The 21,294-nt window shown below is 43.9% G+C and overlaps 1 protein-coding gene across 3 annotated transcripts in view; it reads left to right on the forward strand.

The window, feature by feature from the left end:
• LOC132881548 (rho-associated protein kinase 2-like) overlaps nucleotides 1-21,060 on the forward strand; it is a 240,113-nt gene extending 219,053 nt beyond the window's left edge. For 2 of the 3 annotated variants that reach the window (XM_060914115.1, XM_060914117.1), the window contains 2 exons: nucleotides 18,748-18,845; nucleotides 19,842-21,060. In XM_060914115.1, coding sequence (XP_060770098.1) covers nucleotides 18,748-18,826 — 79 coding nt within the window. In that variant the 3' untranslated portion in view covers nucleotides 18,827-18,845; nucleotides 19,842-21,060. The remainder of the gene's footprint in view (nucleotides 1-18,747; nucleotides 18,846-19,841) is intronic. The other variant, XM_060914116.1, reaches the window with a different exon arrangement.
• Nucleotides 21,061-21,294: the final 234 nt, after the last annotated feature.

A 21,294-nucleotide genomic window follows, 5' to 3' on the forward strand; every position in this document is an offset into this window, starting at 1 on the left:
CAACAGTGCACCACTACACCACCGTGCCACTAGCATGCAATAGTTACCTTCTAATGGAGAGTGATAGTTTCTCAAAATTGCAAATTTCAAGTGTAACAATAAAATTGTAAATATTCCAAAAGGGGATCTGGGTCATCTAGCAGGTTTACAGGTAGAGAAAAAACAAGACATAGTTACATTTGATTAAATTGCTGCAGCTAACAATGAGGCATTGGTATTTAGAGCTACAGTGGTGCTTGAAAGTTTGTGAACCCTTTAGAATTTTCTATATTTCTGCATAAATGTGATCTAAAACATCATCAGATTTTCACACAAGTCCTAAAAGTAGATAAAGAGAACCCAGTTAAACAAATGAGACAAAATATTATACTTGGTAATTTATTTATTGAGGAAAATGATCCAATATTACTTATCTGTGAGTGGCAAAAGTATGTGAACCTTTGCTTTCAGTATCTGGTGTGACCCCCTTGAAAGGTTTTTATGGATAAGGTTCTTAAGGATAATGTTCTTATGCTGGAATGCAGTGTTTTCCTTCCTCCAAACATAACACTTCTCATTTAAAACAAAAAGTTCTATTTTGGTCTCATCCATCCACAAAACATTTTTCCAATAGTCTTCCGGCTTGTCCACGTGATCTTTAGCAAACTGCAGACGAGCAGCAATGTTCTTTTGGAGAGCAGTGGCTTTCTCCTTGCAACCCTGCCATGCACACCATTGTTGTTCAGTGTTGTCCTGATGGTGGACTCATGAACATTAACATTAGCCAATGTGAGAGAGACCGTCAGTTGCTTAGAAGTTACCCTGGGGTCCTTTGTGACCTCACCAACTATTACACACCTTGCTCTTGGAGTGATCTTTGTTGGTCGATCACTCCTGGGGAGGGTAACAATGGTCTTGAATTTCCTCCGTTTGTATACAATCTGTCGGACTATGGATTGGTGGAGTCCAAACTCTTTAGAGATGGTTTTGTAACCTTTTCCAGCCTGATGAGCATCAATAACGCTTTTTCTGAGGTTCTCAGAAATCTCCTTTGTTCATGCCATGATACACTTCCACAAACATGTGTTGTGAAGATCAAACTTTGATAGATCCCTGTTCTTTAAATAAAACATTGTGCTGATTGACACCTGATTGTCATCCCATTGATTGAAAACACCTGACTCTAATTTCACCTTCAAATTAACTGCTAATCCTCGAGGTTCACATACTTTTGCCACTCACAGATATGTAATACTGGATCATTTTCCTCAATAAATAAATTAACAAATATAATATTTTTGTCTTATTTGTTTCACTGGGTTCTCTTTATCTACTTTTAGGACTTGTGTGAAAATCTGATGATGTTTTAGGTCATATTTATGCAGCAATATAGAAAATTTTAAAGTCAAGTCATGTCAAGTTTATTTGTATAGCGCTTTTAACAATAAACATTGTTGCAAAGCAGCTTTACACAATTTGAATGACTTAAAACATAAGCTAATTTTATCCCGAGTTAATCCCCAATGAGCAAGCCTGTGGCGATGGTGGCAAGGAAAAACTCCCTCAGACGACATGAGGAAGAAACCTCGAGAGGAACCAGACTCAAAAGGGAACCCATCCTCATTTGGGCAACAACAGACAACATGACTATAACAGTTTTAACATGAAGTCAGTTTCGTTGATGTTATATCTCTTCATTGATAGAAACTTGAGTGCAAAACTGTTCATGACAACTGCAGTCCTAAAGTTAGCAAGTCAACTGTAGTCCTCAGACATAAAAGCATTATTGTAAGTGTCCAGAGCGTCGTCCAAGTGTGACTTTCAACTGTCCATATGGGGCCATCCTCCACAGGAGCGATGTGATGAGACTCTAACCAGGCATAGGGCATCAGGATGGATCAGGCAGGTCTGAGGAGCAGAAGAGGTCAGCATCTCGATCTCAGGATTGACATGTAACTCAGAGGGACAGATTTGGGGGGGAAGAGAGAGAGAGTGAGAGAGAGAGAAAACACAGGTTGTTAGGTATGCCCAATGTCACCTGAATAAGTAGGAACAGTATACATTTTGCGCTGAGTACAAGCAGGGACTCTGGCAAAACTAACTATGACAACATAACTAAAAGGGGAGAGCTAGAAAGTAACACAGGCATGAGGGAGCCCCGGGACATAAAGCAGCCAGCCACTACACTGTCAACAAACTCGAGTGAGCAAGTGAGTGGGGGACTGACAGCATCCATACATCCCAGTTTACCAAAACGCTCTATGTCTGAGGACCCTCCAGATCTACTCCTTTACCTCATAAACACCATTAACAAAAGGCTTGACTAAACAGATATGTTTTCAGCCTAGACTTAAATGCTGAGACAGTGTCTGTGTCTGATAAAGGGTTCACAAACTTTCAAGCACCACTGTAGCACTGTTCCTAATAGCTCAAAATTGTTTTTATGAAAGCTTGTGTTATTTAGAACTACTAAATTATTATAGTTGGAGACAATTTGAGATAATAGTTTATTTACACTTAAAGTGAGCATTTGTTAAAACCCTATATGTACAAAATAATTTCAGAGTTACAGGTGTCAATGTTCTGTAAGTCATTGTGATCTGATGTTATTGATCTACATTTAGACAGATCTACATTAAAAATCTATTTTTCCTCCTGATATCTACAGATGTTCTGCCTTGAAATTCAGTCACCAAAATGAGTGTGTGTGTGTGTGTGTGTGTGTGTGTGTGTGTGTGTGTGTGTGTGTGTGTGTGTGTGTGTGTGCACTAAGGATGACTATTCTTCATGGCTCTGGTCATCTAATTCCTGGATAACTACCTTCTCGTGGTGCACCTGTTTCAAACAAAAAGTTATCTCAGGGACCGAGTAAGGGATGGTATATTCCCTGGGCAGTGCCCGAAGAACACGGATGGCTGAAAGGTTTGGGGACACACCTGGTGAGAAGGAAACTCTGAAAAACCTGCAGTTGATACAGCTACCAATCATCTTGCACTGCTTGTCATTGGATTTTAGCTATGGATACTCAGAGGGCGGTTTGCAGCCGAGTGTGAAGCGGCTGGGATGAGAATCAGCACCTCCAAGTCTGAGGCCATGGTTCTCGACCGGAAAAGGGTGGCTTGCCTCCTCCAGGTTGGTGGAGAAGTCCTGCCTCAAGTGGAGGAGTTTAAGTATCTCGGGATCTTGTTCACGAGTGAGGGAAGGATAGAGCGTGAGGTCGACAGGCGGATCGGTGTAGCCTCCGCAGTGATGCGGTCGCTTTACCAGTCCGCCGTGGTGAAGGAGCTGAGCCAAAAGGCGAAGCTCTCGATTTACTGGTCGATCTACGTTCCGACTCTCACCTATGGTCATGAGCTTTGGGTAATGACCGAAAGAACAAGATCGCGGATACAAGCGGCCAAAATGAGTTTCCTTCGCAGGGTGGCTGGGCGCTCCCTTAGAGATAGGGTGAGAAGCACAGTCACTCGGGAGGAGCTCGGAGTAGAGCCGCTGCTCCTCCACATCGAGAGGAATCAACTGAGGTGGCTCGGGCATCTCTTTCGGATGCCTCCTGGACGTCTCCCTGGGGAGGTGTTCCAGGCATGTCCCCCTGGCAGGAGGCCCCGGGGAAGACCCAGGACACACTGGAGGGACTATGTCTCTCGGCTGGCCTGGGAACGCCTCGGTGTTCTTCCTGAGGAGCTGGCCGAGGTGTCTGGGGAAAGGGAAGTTTGGGCTTCCATGCTCAGACTGCTGCCTCCGCGACCTGGCCCTGGATAAGTGGAAGAAGATGAGACGAGACTCAGAGGGTGGCATGTGTGTAGCACAAGCATATGCTGCTGCAATCTTCATGTGCAGATATCTCTTCAAAGTTCTGTGGCAATGGAGGAGTGGTGACATATATAGACTTAATGAGTTGGAAGTATATAGCCATGAATATACACATAGACAGCTCAAGGCTTATCTTAACATCAATGCTGGCTTTCAGAACAAGAACCGGCTTGGGTGGAGTTTTTTTTGTGTCTGAGCAGCCCTTTTTAGGGAGAATGCTGCTCACCCATAACTTGGGAAGGGTCTAGAAAAGGTGACCTAAACATTGTCTGTTCAACCAACAAGCTGGTAAGCTACCTGCAGCTGATGGTTGTTCACACCAGCAGGGCAAACAAGAGAAATAACAATTATGCAAAGGAAATAATCAAATTGAATGTTGCTACATGGAATGTAAGAACACTTATTGACTGGGATGAATCTGCAAATCCAGAACACAGAACTGCTATTGTAGGCAGAGAGCTGACTTGGTACAATGTTGACATCGCTGCACTTTGCCAGACCCATCTGAGTGAGATCAGCTTTCAGAAAGGGATGCTAGATACACTTTTTTTCTGGAAAGGCAAAGCAGAAGGAGTGAAAAGGGAAGGGGGAGTAGGTTTTGTTATTCGGACAGAACTTCCTAAGCAGTTGGAGCAACCTCACAGAATTAGTGATTGGATCATGTGTCTAAGGGCTCCCTCTCTCCTGTGGACATTTTATGACTGTTATTTCAGTGTATGCTCCTACCTTAGATAGCAGCCAGGAATCTATTATGGCTTTTTATCAAGACCTGTGGCATTGTATTTCATCAATACCAAATGCAGATAAGATCTCACTACCTGGAGATTTCAATGCACATGTTGGAAGTGATCATGATACCTGGAGTGCTTTAGGACGATATGGTACAGGCAAGCTGAATACTAATGATCTTCTCCTCCTACAACTGTGTATGGAGTTTGAATTAGCAGTGTGCAACACTTTCTACGAGCAAAAGGTTATCCACAAGGTAATATGGAGACATCCAAGATAAAAGCATGGATGCAGCTTGGATTATATCATTACACAAAAGTGAGACCTTCAGGATGTTTGTACAGTGCCTTGCAAAAGTTTTCATCCCCCTTTGTGTTTGTCCTGTTTTGTTGCATTACAAGCTGGAATTAAAATGGATTTTGCGGGTATTAGCACTATTTGATTTACATAACATGCTTACCACTTTAAAGGTGCACATTGTTTTTTTACTGTGACACAAACAATAATGAAAATAAAAAAAACAGAAATCTGGAGTGTGCATACACTCCAGATTCACCCTCTTTCATATGAAACCCCTAAATAAGAGCTGGTCCAACCAATTCACTTCATAAGTCACATAAATAGTTGATTAAGATCCACCTCTGTGCAATCAAAGTGTCACATGATCTGTCACATAATGTCTGTATAAATTAACCTGTTCTGGAAGGACCCTGACTCTGCTACACTACTATGCAAGCTACATGAAAACCAAGGAGCACTCTAAACAGGTCAGAGAAAAAGTTGTGGAGAAGTATAGATCAGGGTTGGGTCATAAAAAATATCCCAAACTTTGAATATCCCAGGGAGCACCATTAAATCCATTATAGCAAAATGAAAAGAATATGTCACCACTACAAACCTGATAAGAGAAGGCCGCACACTAAAACTCACAGATCAGGCAAGGAGGGCATTAATTAGAGATGCAACAAAGACACCAACCATAATGCTGAGGGAGCTGCAAAGATCCACAGTGGAGATGGAAGTATCTGTCCATAAGACCACTTTAAGCCATACACTCCACAGAGTGGGGCTTTATGGAAGAGTGACCAGAAAAAAAGTCATTGCTTAAAAAATCATGTTTGGAGTTTGCCCAACAGCATGTAGCAGACTCCCCAAACATATGGAAGAAGATTCTCTGGTCAAATGAGACAAAAATTTATCTTTTTGGCCATCATGGGAAACACCATGTGTGGCACAAACCCAACACCCTGAGAACACCATCCCTACAATGAAGGATGGTGGTGGCAGCATCATGCTATGGGGATGTTTTTCATCTGCAGGGACAGGAAAGCTCATCAGGACTGAAGGAAGGATGGATGGGACGAAATACAGGGCAATTCTGGAGGAAAACCTGTTTGAGTCAGCCAGAGGTTTGAGACTGGGATGAAGGTTCATGGTCTAGCAGGACAATGACCCTAAACATACTGCTAAAACTACACTGGAGTGGTTCAAAGGAAAACACTTAAATGTCTTGGAATGGCCTAATCAAAGCCCAGATCTCAATCCAATTGAGAACCTGTGGCATAGTTTGAAGATTGCTGTACACCAATGCAACCCATCTAACTTGAAAGAGTTGGAGCAGTTTTGCCTTAAGGAATGGGCAAAAATCCCAGTGGCTAGATGTGCTAAGCTAATAGAGACATGCCCCAAGAGACTTGGAGCTGTAATTGTAGGAAAAGGTGGCTCTATAAAGTATTGGCTTTTTTTTGGGGGGGGGGGATACTTATGCACACTCCAGATTTCTGTTTTTTCATCTTAATTATTGTTTGTGTCACAATAAAAAAATAATGTGCACCTTTAAAGTGGTAGGCATGTTGTGTAAATCAAATGGTGCTACTGTAGCCCCCCAAAAACTCTATTTTAATTCCAGCTTATAATGCAACAAAACAGGACAAACACAGAGGGGGATGAATACTTTTGCAAGGCACTGTACCGTAAGGGTGATGCATGGTGCAGAATGTGGTACAGACCACAAACTAGTACATGGCAAGATGAAGGTGCATATGAGGAGGAAAGTGAGAGGAACTGGGTTCAAAATGCCAAAGCGCATTGATGTTTCCAAATTGCAAAATTTTGAAATGTATGAAGCTCTCATCAATTCCTTTGAGAACATCCAATTTGATGGAACCTGGGAGCAGTTCAAAACACAAGTGTACACAGTAAGTGTTGTTGTTCTCGGTCTTAAGGAGACAAAACACCAAGACTGGTTTGATGAGCATGATGCTGCAATCACTAAATTCCTGGAAGAGAAAAACAAGTTGCATGAGAAGCTTCTCAGTGTGGATGGTCCAGTATGGATTGCTACAGAGAAAGCCTTCAAGGAGGCAAAATCAAGACTGCAGTGTGAGATCTAACAGATGAAAAACAAGTGGTGGTCTGAAGTCTCAACAGAAATGCAGAAAGCTTATGACTGCAAAGATTTGAAAGCATTATACAGCACAATCAGACAAGGCTTTGGTCCACAACCTTTGACAATGGTGCCCTTGAAGTCAAAGGATGGCTTTGTCTTCACCAAAGATTCTGTAGGAATCATGGCTTGATGGACTGAACACTTTACAAATCAATTTGACAGTCCATCAGCAATTGATGAATCTATTATTAACGTACTTTTGCAAAAAGAGATCATAGCTGCGATGATGACAGACTCCACTATTCAGGAGATAAAATCTACCATCAAAGAAGTGAACATTGGAAAAGCACCAGGTTTGGATGGAATACCTGTTGAACTGTTGCACTTTGGAGGAGACAGTGCTGCTATTGCAATTCATGCGCTCATTCTAGCTGTATGGCATGGTGATCCTGTTCTTCAGGACCAGGTAGATGCAATTATGCTGTCTCTTTATGCAGTGTCTTGCAAAAGTATTCATGTCCCTTTGTGTTTGTCCTGTTTTGTTGCATTAAAAGATGGAATTAAAATGGATTTTGGGGGGGGTATCACCATTTGATTTACACAACATGCCTACATTTTAAGGTGAAAATTGTTGTTTTATTGTGACACAAACAATAATTAAGGTGAAAAAAACAGAAATCTGGAGTCTGCATACCGGTAGGTATTCACCCCCTTTCATATGAAACCCCAAAAGAAGAGCTGGTCCAACCAGTTCACTTTATAAGTCACACAATTAGTTGATTAAGATCCACCTGTGTGCAGTCAAAGTGTCACATGACCTGTCACATAATGTCTGTATAAATCAACCTGTTCTGGAAGGACCCGGACTCTGCTACACTACTAAGCAAGCAACATGAGAACCAAAGAGCACTCCAAACAGGTCAGAGAAAAAGTTGTCAAGAAGTATAGATCAGGGTTGGGTGATCCACCACCAACCTGACAATAGAAGGCCACCCACCAAAACTCATAGACCAGGCAAGGAGGGCATTAATAAGAGATGCAACAAAGACACCAAAGATAATGCTAAGAGAGCTGCAAAGATCCACAGCAGAGATGGGAGTATCTGTCCATAGGACCACTTTAAGCTGTACACTCCACAGAGTGGGGCTTTATGGAAGAGTGGCCAGAAAAAAAGTCATTGCTTAAGAAAACACATTTGGAGTTTGCTCAACAGCATGTGGCAGACTCCCCAAACACATGGAAGAAGATTCTCTGGTCAAATGAGACTAAAATTGATCTTTTTGGCCATCATAGGAAATCCAATGTGTGGTACAAACCCACCACCCTGAAAACACCATTCCTACAGTGAAGCATGGTGGTGGCAGTATTCTGCTGTTGGGATATTTTTCATCTGCAGGGACAGGAAAGCTGGTCAGGACTGAAGGAAAGATGGATGGCACTAAATACAGGACAATTCTGGAGGAAACCTGTTTGAGTCAGCCAGAGGCTTGAGACTGGGACAAAGGTTTACGTTCCAGCAGGACAATGACCCTAAACATACTGCTAAAGCTGCAATGGAGTGGTTTAAAGGGAAACATTTAAATGTCTTGGAATGGCCTAAACAAAGCCCAGATCTCAATCCAATTGAGAATCTGTGGCAAAACTTGAAGATTGCTGTACACCAACACAACCCACCTAACTTGAATGAGTTGGAGCAGTTTTGCCTTGAGGAATGGACAAAAATCCCAGTGGCTAGATGTGCTAAGCTAATAGAGGCATACACCAAGAGACTTGCAGCTGTAATTCCAGCAAAAGGTGGCTCGACAAAGTATTGACTTTTTTTCTTTTCTTTTTTTGGGGGGGAGGGAGATATCTATGCACACTCCAGATTTCTGTTTTTTTCATCTTAATTATTGTTTGTGTCACAATAAAACAACAATTTTCACCTTTAAAGTTGTAGGCATGTTGTGTAAATCAAATGGTGCTAACCCCCCCAAAAAATCCATTTTAATTCCAGTTTGTAATGCGACAAAACAGGACAAACACAAAGGGAGATGAATACTTTAGCAAGACACTGTAAAGGCAAGGGTTCCAAGTCTGACTGTGGTAACTACCGAGGCATAAGCTTGCTATAAGCAGTAGGAAAAGTTCTCTCCAAGGTCCTGTTGAATCAACAGACAAAGTGGATCTGCCCTGGCACCATCCCAGAAAGTCAATGTGGATTCAGAGCTGGATGGGGTACTATAGACATGATCTTCTCTGTTCACCAAATTATAGAGAAGTTTATTGAGCAATAAGTACCACTCTACCCAGTATTTGTGGACTTGACCAAGGCCTGCAATACTGTCAACCATAGTCCTCTCTGGATCATATTGGAGAAGATTAGATGTCCTTCTGATTTTGGTGAAAAGTTTAAACAGCTTCATTGCAACATGAAGGCAAGAGCAAACTTTTATGGGTCACTTTCTGAACCAATTCTTGTTGATAATCGTGTGAAGCAAGGTGATATACTAGCACCCACTCTGTTCTCCATCTACTTTGCAATGATGCTTGCATATGCTTTTGAAGATTGTGACACTGGGGTCTGCATTCACTTTAGAAGCTTGGTAAAGTCTTCAACCTACAACGCTTCAACACCAAGTCAAAAACTTTTCAGACTCTTGTCTGAGAATTTCTTTATGCAGATGATGCAGATCTCATTGCTTATATGGAAGAAGAAACGCAGATGATAATGAACATCTTCTCTAGAGCATGCACTGCTTTTGGACTCACCATCAGCCTAAAAAAGACCAAAGTTATGTACACCCTTCCAAGTAGACAAGCATATGTTGAGCCCAAAATCATGGTGGAAGGAAAAATACTTGGAGTGGTGGACAGCTTTGTCTGTCTTGGAAACACACTCAGTAGAAATGGCACTCTCGATGCTGAAATAGGTCAAAGAATAGCAAAAGCTAGTACTGTTTTTGGGACACTTGAGAAATGAGTCTGGTCTGATCATGGTATCACAACAGATACAAAACTCTGCATGTATGAGACTTGTATCCTTACAGCTTTATTGTATGGATTTAAAACATGGACAACCTATAGGCATCATGTTAAGCAACTGGAAAAGTTTAATCAGAACTGCATCTGGAGAATCCTAAACATCAAATGGAGCTCTTACACATCGGACACTGTTGTCCTTGAGAGAGCATGTAGCACAAATACTGAGAGAAGGATAGTTCTGAATCAAATTCGTTGGGCTGGTTACGTGGTTCGCATGGACGATGGGAGGCTCCCAAAACAGTTATTCTGTGGTGAGTTAGCTAGAGGGAAAAGACCACAGCATAAAACCAAGGAAGCAGTTTAAGGATGTCCTGAAAAGACACCTTAAAGCACTGTAAATTGATGTGGACAACTGGGAAGCATTGACTGAAAGCTGTGCAACCTGGAGGAAGCTCATCGGGGATTGATGTAGTGTTTTTGAATGAAAGCATGTGGAGTACACTACATTGAAGTGTGCACTCCATAAGCAAAATGAGAGTGAAGTGCCTGCTAATGTCCAGCAGGAGTTGAAATGGACCATATGTTGATGTTTCCTTCTGTTAAGAGCAGGCTTGGTAAACCACTTCAAATCCCATGAACAGAGGCAAAACCAAGCAGTTTAAGAGGATGTTTTCCCACCATGTCCACCAAGACACACCTGTCCTACATGTGGCATGGTTTGTAAGTCAGCTGGTTGACTAGGCACTCCCAAACACACAAAGACGTTCCTCAGCTGGCAGTTTCGAAAGATGGAAAGTTCAAGTGTCACATATGCGAATGTTCATGCAAGACAGAAGCTGAGTTGAAAAGTTACCTGCATGCACATGGTTGTGCAGTGAGAAAATGAAGAGATGACATTCTTTTCACAAGAAGAAGCTATACAGTGGTGCTTGAAAGTTTGTGAACCCTTTAGAATTTTCTATATTTCTGCATAAATATGACCTAAAACATCATCAGTTTTTCACACATGTCCTAAAAGTAGAAAAGAGAAGCCAGTTAAACAAATGAGACAAAAATATTATACTTGGTCATTTATTTATTGAGGAAAATGATCCAATATTACATACCTGTGAGTTGCAAAAGTATGTGAACCTCTAGGATTAGCAGTTAATTTGAAGGTGAAATTAGAGTCAGGTGTTTTTAATCAATGGGATGACAATCAGGTGTGAGTGGGCATCCTGTTTTATTTAAAGAACAAGGATCAATCAATGTCTGATCTTCACAACATGTTTGTGGAAGTGTATCATGGCATGAACAAAAGAGATTTCTGAGGACCTCAGAAAAAGTGTTGTTGATGCTCATCAGGCTGGAAAAGGTTACAAAACCATCTCTAAAGAGTTTGGACTCCACCAATTCACGGTCAGACAGATTGTGTACAAATGGAGAAAATTCAAGACCATTGTTACCCTCCCCAGGAGTGGTCGACCAACAAAGATCACTCTAAGAGCAAGGCATATAATAGTCGGTGAGGTCACAAGGGATCGCAGGGTAACTTCTAAGCAACTGAAGGCCTCTCTCACATTGGCTAATGTTAATGTTCATGAGTTCACTATCAGGAGAACACTGAACAACAATGGTGTGCATGTCAGGGTTACAAGGAGAAAGCCACTGCTCTCCAAAAAGAACAGTGCTGCTCATCTGCAGTTTGCTAAAGATCACGTGGACAAGCCGGAAGGCTATTGGAAAAATGTTTTGTGGATGGATGAGACCAAAATAGAACTTTTCAGTTTAAATGAGAAGCATTATATTTGGAGAAAGGAAAACACTGCATTCCAGCATAAGAACCTTATCCCATATGTGAAACATGGTGGTAGTATCATGTTTTGTACCTGTTTTGCTGCATCTGGGCCAGGACGGCTTGCCATCATTGATGGAACAATGAATTCTGAATTATACCAGCAAATTCTAAAGGAAAATGTCAGGACATCTGTCCATGAACTGAATCTTAAGAGAAGGTGGGTCATGCAGCAAGACAATGAACCTAAGCACACAAGTCATTCTACCAAAGAATGGTTAAAGAAGAATAAAGTTAATGTTTTGGAATGGCCAAGTCAACGTCCTGACCTTAATCCAATTGAAATGTTGTGGAAGGACCTGAAGCGAGCAGTTCAAGTGAGGAAACCCACCAACATCCCAGAATTGAAGCTGTTCTGTATGGAGGAATGGGCTAAAATTCCTCCAAGCTGGTGGGCAGGACTGATCAACAGTTCCCAGAAACATTTTGTAGAATCAGAGCAGGTGGGTGGAGCACAGAAGCACGGCAGGCCAGAACTGAGTTCTCATGAACTTTTTATTTGGTATATGCATATAGCTTTTCAGCTTACTCTCTCTCTCACACACACACACACACACACACACACACACACACACACACACACACACATGCATTCAGGTCAGGAGAGAGCTCCCTTTCTTTGCTCTCTCTCTCCTTTTATGGGGTGCGGTCACTGGGGGAGACACACAAACAGGTTAATTCACATCAGGTGCAGTGATACTACCACTTACCTTCCCTGACTCCACCATTCATTCACAGACCGACGCTTGACCATGCCCACGCTGCCACATACTCCCACCGCCTGACTCAGGCTGGGGAGCAATCCGGCCTGCAGCCGACTCTCCCCCTGGCGGGAGAGGAAATCCTCCACCATGACCATCTGCGCCCCCGGCCTGTGGATCACCTTGAATTTAAATGGCTGGAGTGACGGATACCAATGGGTGATCTGCGCATTGGCATCCTTCATGCGGTGGAGCAACTGCAGGGGCACGTGGTCCAAACAGAGGGTGAAAGGGCGCCCCAGCAGGTAGTAGTGGAGGTCAAGGACTGCCCACTTGATGGCGAGACATTCCTTCTCTATCGTGCTGTACCTGCCCTTACGCACCACCAGCTTCCAGCTGATGTACAGCACGGGACGTTCCTCCCCCTCCACTTCCTGGGACAGAATAGCCCCCAGCCCTCTGTCCAACGTGTTCGTCTGCAAAATAAAGGGGAGAGAAAAGTCAGGGGAGTATAACAGTAGCCCCCAACACAGTGCAGCCTTTACCTCAGAGAAAGCTCGCTGGCATTGCTCTGTCCACTGGACCAGATCTGGTGCTCCCTTTTTAGTGAGATCAGTCAGCAGGCTGGTGACATCCGAATAATTAGGTATAAACCTACAATAATAGCCAGCCAGCCCCAGGAACTGTCTCACCCCCTTTTTGGTCTTGGGCCTCGGGCAGGCCGCAATCGCTGCTGTCTTATTAATTTGGGGACGCACCTGCCCATTGCCCAAATGGAAACCCAGATACTGTACTTCCACCCACCCAGTCGCACACTTCTTCAGGTTGGCTGTGAGACCTGCTCACCTCAGTGACCTAAGGATGGCCCTCAGGTGTTCCAGCTGCCGTGGCCAGTCATTACTGTAAATAATGATGTCATCTAGGTAGGCAGCCATGTAGGTGGCGTGGGGGCGGAGGACCCTGTCCATAAGCCGCTGGAATGTAGCAGGCACCCCAAACAGCCCAAAATGAAGTGTGACGAACTGGTGTAAGCCAAACGGTGTGGAAAAGGCCATTTTCTCTCGGGATAGAGGAGTCAAGGGGATCTGCCAATATCCCTTTGTCAAATCCAGTGTCGAATAAAAACAAGCCATGCCTAGTCGATTGAGCAACTTGTCAATACGAGGCATTGGGTATGCATCAAATTTAGACACTGCGTTGACTTTTCTATAGTCCACAGAGAACTGGACCGATCCATTGGCCTTGGGAACCAAGACCACCAGGCTGCTCCAGTCACTGTGGGACTCCTCGACGATGCCCATTTCGAGCATGGCCTCGAGTTCTTCCCGAACCACCTTTTTTTTGTGTTCGGGCAGTCGGTAAGGGCGGCTGCGCACTACTGCCCCCGGGGGCGTCTCAATGTGGCGTTCTATGAGGTGGGTGCGGCCAGGCAGGGGCGAGAACACGTCAGAAAATTCTGTCTGCAACTGGGCGACCTTCGTGAGCTGGGTCAGGGAGGGGTGGTCTCCACAGGGGACCGGAGCAGTAGGCGATGTCAATTTTCCTTATTGAACCTCCGGCCCCAGCTCCGCCTTCTCCGGAACCACCGACACCAGTGCCACAGGGACCTCCTCATTCCAATGTTTTAGCAGATTGAGGTGGTAAATCTGTAACACCCCACCCCTGTCCGTTCGCCTCACCTCATAGTCAGCGTCCCCGACTCGCCTTGTAACCTCAAAGGGTCCTTGCCACCTGGCGATCAATTTGGAGCTCGATGTGGGCAACAACACGAGTACTTGATCTCCCGGTGTGAACTCACTATGGCGCGTGCCCCTGTCGTACAGATGGACTTGACATTCTTGGGCCTGCTGCAAATTCTCCTGGGTTAGGTGCATGAGTGTGTGGAGTTTGGCACGTAGGTCGAGAACATATTGAGTTTTGTTTGTACTAGTTGAAGGTCCCTCCTCCCAATTTTCACAAAACACATCCAAAATGACACACGGCTTACGCCCGTATAATAATTAGAAGAGGGAGAACCCCATGGAGGCTTGCGGGACCTCTCGCACTGCGAATAACAGGGGCTCAAGCCATTTATCCTGGGTGCATGCGTCTTCAATTACAAATTTTCTAATTATATTTTTGAGGGTGCGATTAAACCGTTCAATTAAGCCATCCGTTTGTAGGTGATAAACACTGGTGCAGATAGGCTTAATTCCCGGTAACCCATACAGTTCGTGCAGTGTGCGTGACATGAACGTAGTGCCTTGATCAGTCAGAATCTCTTTGGGGATTCCGACTCAGGAGATGATGCGGAAGAGCGCTTCTGCAATACTACGTGCTGAGATATTGCGAAGAGGTACTGCTTCCAGATATCGTGTTGCATAGTCCACCAGAACTAAAATAAAGTGATATCCTCGTGCTGACCGATCTAATGGCCCAACGAGATCCATCCCAATTCTTTCAAACAGGGTCGCGATTAATGGCAGAGGGCGCAAAGGCGCTTTTGGAATGGCCACGGGATTTACTAACTGGCATTCACGACATGCCATACACCACCTATGGACATTGCCGCGAATCCCTGGCCAATAGAACCGGGCCATTATTTGGGCTAGTGTCTTATCCTGCCCCAAGTGTCCGGCCATGGGATTAAAGTGAGCCGCCTGGAATATGAATTCCCGGCGGTTCTTTGGGATTAAAAGCTGGGTTATTGGTTCCTTAGTCTGAGTGTCCTGCGTCACTTGGTATAATCTATCTTTAATAATGGAGAAATAGGGGAAGGACGGTGTGGCATTCGGCTGGAGAGTTTGACCATCGATTTCTCCCATTTGGTCAAACGCATGCCGCAGACTCTCGTCTAGTGACTGCTCTAGCAGGAAATCTGCAAGGGAATCCCCGAGAGAGGGAGGAGGAGCAGGCTGCTCCTCACTTTGACGTGGTGATGACGTAGACGGTTCTGTGACAGCCGCTCCCGCCAATGCCACTCCGGGACCTCCCCTCGCTAAACTATGGCAGGCCCCACTCTTCACTAGATGCACCATTAATTCCCCAAATCCCGGCCAATCAGTTCCCAGAATTATTGAGTGGGTAAGGCGAGGATTAACCGCTGCCTTTACTCTAAATTTTTCCCCTCTAAATAGAATGTAGACTGACACTAAAGGGTAGTGTAGAACATGCCCATGCACACACAACACCTTCACCAATTATGCTCTCCCCAATGCCTCGTCTTGCACCAGGCTTTGGTGGATTGAGGTCTGATTACAGCTGGAGTCCACCAAAGCCTGATACGTATCCCCTTGGATACTCACCAGTATGCAATACGCTCCGGCCCGATCGAGGGCAGTCCCCGGCGCATCAGGGATCCGGACCGCCGCGCCCACCTCCATCGCCGAGCACTGATGCTGGAGGTGCCCCGGTTCCCTGCAGCACCAGCAGACCAGCCCAGGCTGTCCCTCTGCACCAGTGTTCCGGACACCACTCACCTGAGGGGGAGAAGACACAGACAAGGAAGTAGGAAACGGGAGGACACCGCGGGTGCGGCAGGCCGGCTGGGGTGGAGCCAGCCCCTGCCTCCGCGGTGGGGGAATGGGGCGAGGACGGGGAGCAGAGGGAGAGAGAGAAGAGAGGGGAGAAGAGGAGACATGCTGTCCTGCCATCAGGACGGCCGCCATGTGGTCTTCCGCCAGCTCGATCACCTGATCCAGTGACACAGGGCAATGGCACTGGACCCACTCCGCTGTTCCTTCCGGAAGTCAGGCGACAAATTGTTCCAGTGCCACCAGGTCGACGATTCCCTCCGCGTCGTGGTTGTCGGCCCTTAGCCACCGCCAGCAGGCGTCCCGGAGTTGCTGGCCAAATGCAAACGGCTGGCTGACCTCCTCCAGGCACAGCGCACGGAAGCGCTGCCATTGCTGTTCCGGAGTGCGACCAACACGTTGGAGGATGGCCCTGTGGAGGTTCGCGTAGACCAGCCGGCTGTCAGCGGGGAGCTGCAGCGCAGCCAGCTGCGCCTCGCCCGTTAGCAGGGGGAGGAGGCGTGCCGCGCGTTCGTCCACCGGCCAACCCCATGCCTCTGCTGCCTGCTCAAAGAGAGCGAGGAAGGCTTCGGGGTCATCATGCGGACCCATCTTTGTTAGGGTGAGGTGGGGAGGGTCAGCAGCAGTGGTGGTCATGGACCCCGCCAACGCGAGCAGGTACCAGAATGCCTGGCGATGTTCCTGCTGTGCCAGCACCAGGGCTTCAAACCATTGTTCCTGCTCCTTCCAGAGGGCGATCAGCGCCTGGTGCTGGCTCTTTTGGGCTGTGACGAGGGAATGGACCAGGTCCTTGAAGGGGGAGGACTCCATGGGGCTGTCTCCTTCTGTGCTCGGATCCCGGCTTTCAGCACCACTGTAGAATCAGAGCAGGTAGGTGGAGCACAGAAGCACGGCAGGCCAGAACTGAGTTCTCATGAACTTTTTATTTTGTATATGCATATAGCTTTTCAGTTTACTCTCTCATACACACACACACACACACACACACACACATACATTCAGGTCAGGAGAGAGCCCCCTTTCTCTGCTCTCTCTCTCTCCTTTTATGGGGCGTGGTCACTGGGGGAGACACACAAACACAGGTTAATTCACATCAGGTGCAGTGATACTACCACTTACCTTCCCTGACTCCGCCCTCTATTCACAGATCGACGCTTGACCACGCCCCCGCTGCCACACGTTTAGTTGCAGTTATTGCTGCACAAGGGGTTCACACCAGATACTGAAAGTAAAGTTTCACATACTTTTGCCACTCACAGATATGTAATATTGGATCATTTTCCTCAATAAATAAATGAGCAAGTATAATATTTTTGTCTCGTTTGTTTAACTGGGTTCTCTTTATCTACTTTTTGGACTTATGTGAAAATCTGATGATGTTTTAGGTCATATTTATGCAGAAATATAGAAAATTCTAAAGGGTTCACAAACTTCCAAGCACACACACATACATACATACATACATACATACATACATATACACCACCGTTCAAAAGTTTAGGGGCACCCAGACAATTTTGTGTTTTCCATGAAAAGTCACACTTTTATTTACCACCATAAGTTGTAAAATGAATAGAAAATATAGTCAAGACATTTTTTTGGCTTTTTGAGCATTTAATCGACCCCACAAATGTGATGCTCCAGAAACTCAATCTGCTCAAAGGAAGGTCAGTTTTATAGCTTCTCTAAATAGCTAAACTGTTTTCAGCTGTGCTAACATGATTGTACAAGGGTTTTCTAATCATACATTAGCCTTCTGAGGCAATGAGCAAACACATTGTACCATTAGATCACTGGAGTGATAGTTGCTGGAAATGGGCCTCTATACACCTATGTAGATATTGCACCAAAAACCAGACATTTGCAGCTAGAATAGTTATTTACCACACTAGCAATGTATAGAGTGTATTTCTGATTAGTTTAAAGTGATCTTCATTGAAAAGAACAGTGCTTTTCTTTCAAAAATAAGGAAATTTCAAAGTGACCCCAAACTTTTGAACGGTAGTGTGTGTGTATATATATATATATATATATATATATATATATATATATATATATATATACACACACACACACACACACACACACGCGTGTGTGTGTGTGTGTGCTGTACATTCAAATTGGGATACATACATACAAATTACTAACACAGCAATTTCAGCAAATAATGTAAACTATTGTAAATAATTTTTACAAAATTCAAATGTTTCTAACATTAATTGGATGATGCTGAATCAGTGTTATTTGAACCACTTTTTGTGCTGCAAACCTCTGTATAGCTCTAGCCCCATGCTCCGAATCATTCTCCACTGACTTCTTCACCTCTGACCATTTACCTTGACCCTGTGGCACTGTGTGTGTGTGGACAGTAAGTATGTCGCACAGTGCAGTGCCACCTGGCTGTTTGTTTGTCTACGTTGCCTGAACAGATGAAAATGAAGTGCAAGAACAATTCACTAACATCACATGCAAACGCTAATCGCATCATAACATCTGCATTTATTCAAAGAAATGCCAGTCCTAACCAACCTCTTTAGTCTTAGTTTATTCTTTCAAGGACAAAGTTATTTTTGCAAACACATTTAGAGATAGTCGTGTACACAAGACTTTTTTTTTTATTTCATTAAAATAAAATGACCTTCATGAAAAAACCCACACATGCAGTAAAAACATTAGGCTATTAGATCTCTTAACAAAGACTTGCTTTTGTCAATGAAGAAATAAAATTATGTTGATTGCAACATGGTTCAGCAGCATATGATAAATTATTTAATGCAAAATAGATGAAATAGCCTTTTCAAAACCTAAGTACCCCTACTCCTATTCCAGCGTGATAGAGTTTGACCTGAAGGCCTGGGGTTGGGCTCATGAGGATGATGAGGATGATGAGGATGTGTTTGATTTCTGAAGATGTGGGAGACTGCAGGGTAACCACTATATCTCATTAACAACATGTTGCTGTGCATAGTGGCTTCATGTTTGGTGTGTTTGTTCTAAAGGTTTCCTGTCGTGCATTCAAATGTGTAAAAGTGTACTGCCACAGTAAATGAGCCTAAAAAAGTGTGTAATTTGTGATTTTGGAATACTAATATGTTAATGGCATGGTCCATATAGAGGACATATTAAAGGGATACACCAGTGCATTTTAATATAATGCCTATATGTTTCTCAGTGGTCATGTAACACGGACAAGAATTTCGATACAGTCTCCTGAGGGAGAAAAAAAGTAAAGATAAGAAGAGTGAAACCCTTTTTACTAAAGTCTTAATGGAACTCTATGGGTGGTTGTTGGGGCATCATTATTCATTTGTGTGGCAGATGTTTGTGAATCTGTATAATTCATCCTTTCAGAAATGGACAGCCTGATCAACCATGATATTACAAAATCTTAAGAAAAGTGTGAATAATTATATTATTACATTTTACTGTTTTGCTCCAGTAATTGGCTAAAATGTCACAAGTACAGCTTTGGTAAGCGTATTTGTCTTCTCTGTTTCATTCTATGTCTTTTCTTGAATATTACTCAAGAAAATTGTAAGTTGTACTTATATTTTGCAGTATATACGTGTGTATGACATGTAAAACATTATCAGCTTACTTTAACAACGGTCCTTAGACTTCTCTGATAGCTGAATTTCAAGTAAACAGACTTTTGCTTGTTTACTGAGTACAATGAAACATGTGGAAATTCTTGTCTGTTGGAATCACATATATATTTTATAGACATCTGGAGTACTCCTTTAATGTGTTTTAAAGATACCTTTATAGAAGTTTGGTTGTGAAGCCTGTGTATGTGTACACACTGTTTTGATGCATGACCGATGCATAATGTCCATGCTGCAATGTTTTCATAGAGAATGCTACAGTTGATACGAGTCATGAATCACGTCCTAAGCAAATTCCCTCTGTTTCTGCTTTCACAGCTAACCTTGAAGGATACTGGATTATTCTCAGTGTTATGTAGCAGACACTGCAGTACAACAGACAATACAGAAAATGAAGAACATGACATGGGTGTTGTAAACACCCCACCAAACAACACTCCTGAAGATGTGCCTTTATATCAAACATTTTACAGCAATATTATTTCAGTGTGAAAGTATTTGAAAGTATTAAAATTTTACGTTTGGTTATACAGTATGTGTGTGTGTGTGTGTGTGTGTTGATAATTAGTGATATGACTCAATGTATGGCGGCACGGTGGTGTAGTGGTTAGCGCTGTCGCCTCACAGCAAGAAGGTCCTGGGTTCGAGCCCCGGGGCCGGCGAGGGCCTTTCTGTGTGGAGTTTGCATGTTCTCCCCATGTCCGCGTGGGTTTCCTCCGGGTGCTCCGGTTTCCCCCACAGTCCAAAGACATGCAGGTTAGGTTAACTGGTGACTCTAAATTGACCGTAGGTGTGAATGGTTGTCTGTGTCTATGTGTCAGCCCTGTGATGACCTGGCGACTTGTCCAGGGTGTACCCCGCCTTTCGCCCGTAGTCAGCTGGGATAGGCTCCAGCTTGCCTGCGACCCTGTAGAAGGATAAAGCGGCTAGAGATAATGAGATGAGATGAGACTCAATGTATTTGTATATTAAAGCATGATCTATTTCTGTAAGGGAGACACACATGCTGTTCATTGCAAATGCTAACTTTTCTCAGTTTAAAGATTATTTAATGCTTCCGAAAGAGCTGTACAGTGGTATACATTTGAAAGGAAAAAAAAAGAAAAAAAATGTTTTAAAGATGCACTCCACTGCACAGGTTTAATTTCTGCATTGTCAGTTCATAACTGGAACAACCTACAAAAGAGAATATGCAATGTTGATCCATATGATTTTCTTTATTCATGATGTATGTAGTAGAATGAAGAAGGGAAAGGCCACTGACTAAATACTTTACCAGAAGACAGAATTTAAGAGAAAAAAATAAATGGGGAATTGATGAGGTTGTATTGTCATTTGTGTGTGTGTGTGTGCGTGTGTGTGTGTGCAGGCCCGCCGACAGGGGGGGACAAATGGGTATGTTGTCCCGGGCCCAGGAATGGGGGGGCCCAGAACTGGGCTCTCATGAAGTTGCGATTATTTTATTTCATTTCAAAATGTGTTGATTTGGGGGAGAAATGTGCTATATTTGCATTCAATAAATGATTTCTAGATCTTTTGCCTTTATTGTCTTTGAAAAAGGCGTCAAGAACCCCCTACCACCCCTAATGCAAAAATGGTTTGGTCTGACTCTTTGATTGAGGGGAAAAAAACGACATTGTTCGATCATAGCGCTTCGACAATCAGCGTGCGTGCCATTTGCCAACACGCACAAGTCAGGAGCACAGAAAAGAGAAAAAGAGAGGAAGAAACCAAGAGACTCAGGGGCTCACTGCATAAATATTTTAAAAAA

Source organism: Neoarius graeffei, chromosome 2 (assembly GCF_027579695.1).
Source record: "Neoarius graeffei isolate fNeoGra1 chromosome 2, fNeoGra1.pri, whole genome shotgun sequence".
NCBI lineage: Eukaryota > Metazoa > Chordata > Actinopteri > Siluriformes > Ariidae > Neoarius > Neoarius graeffei.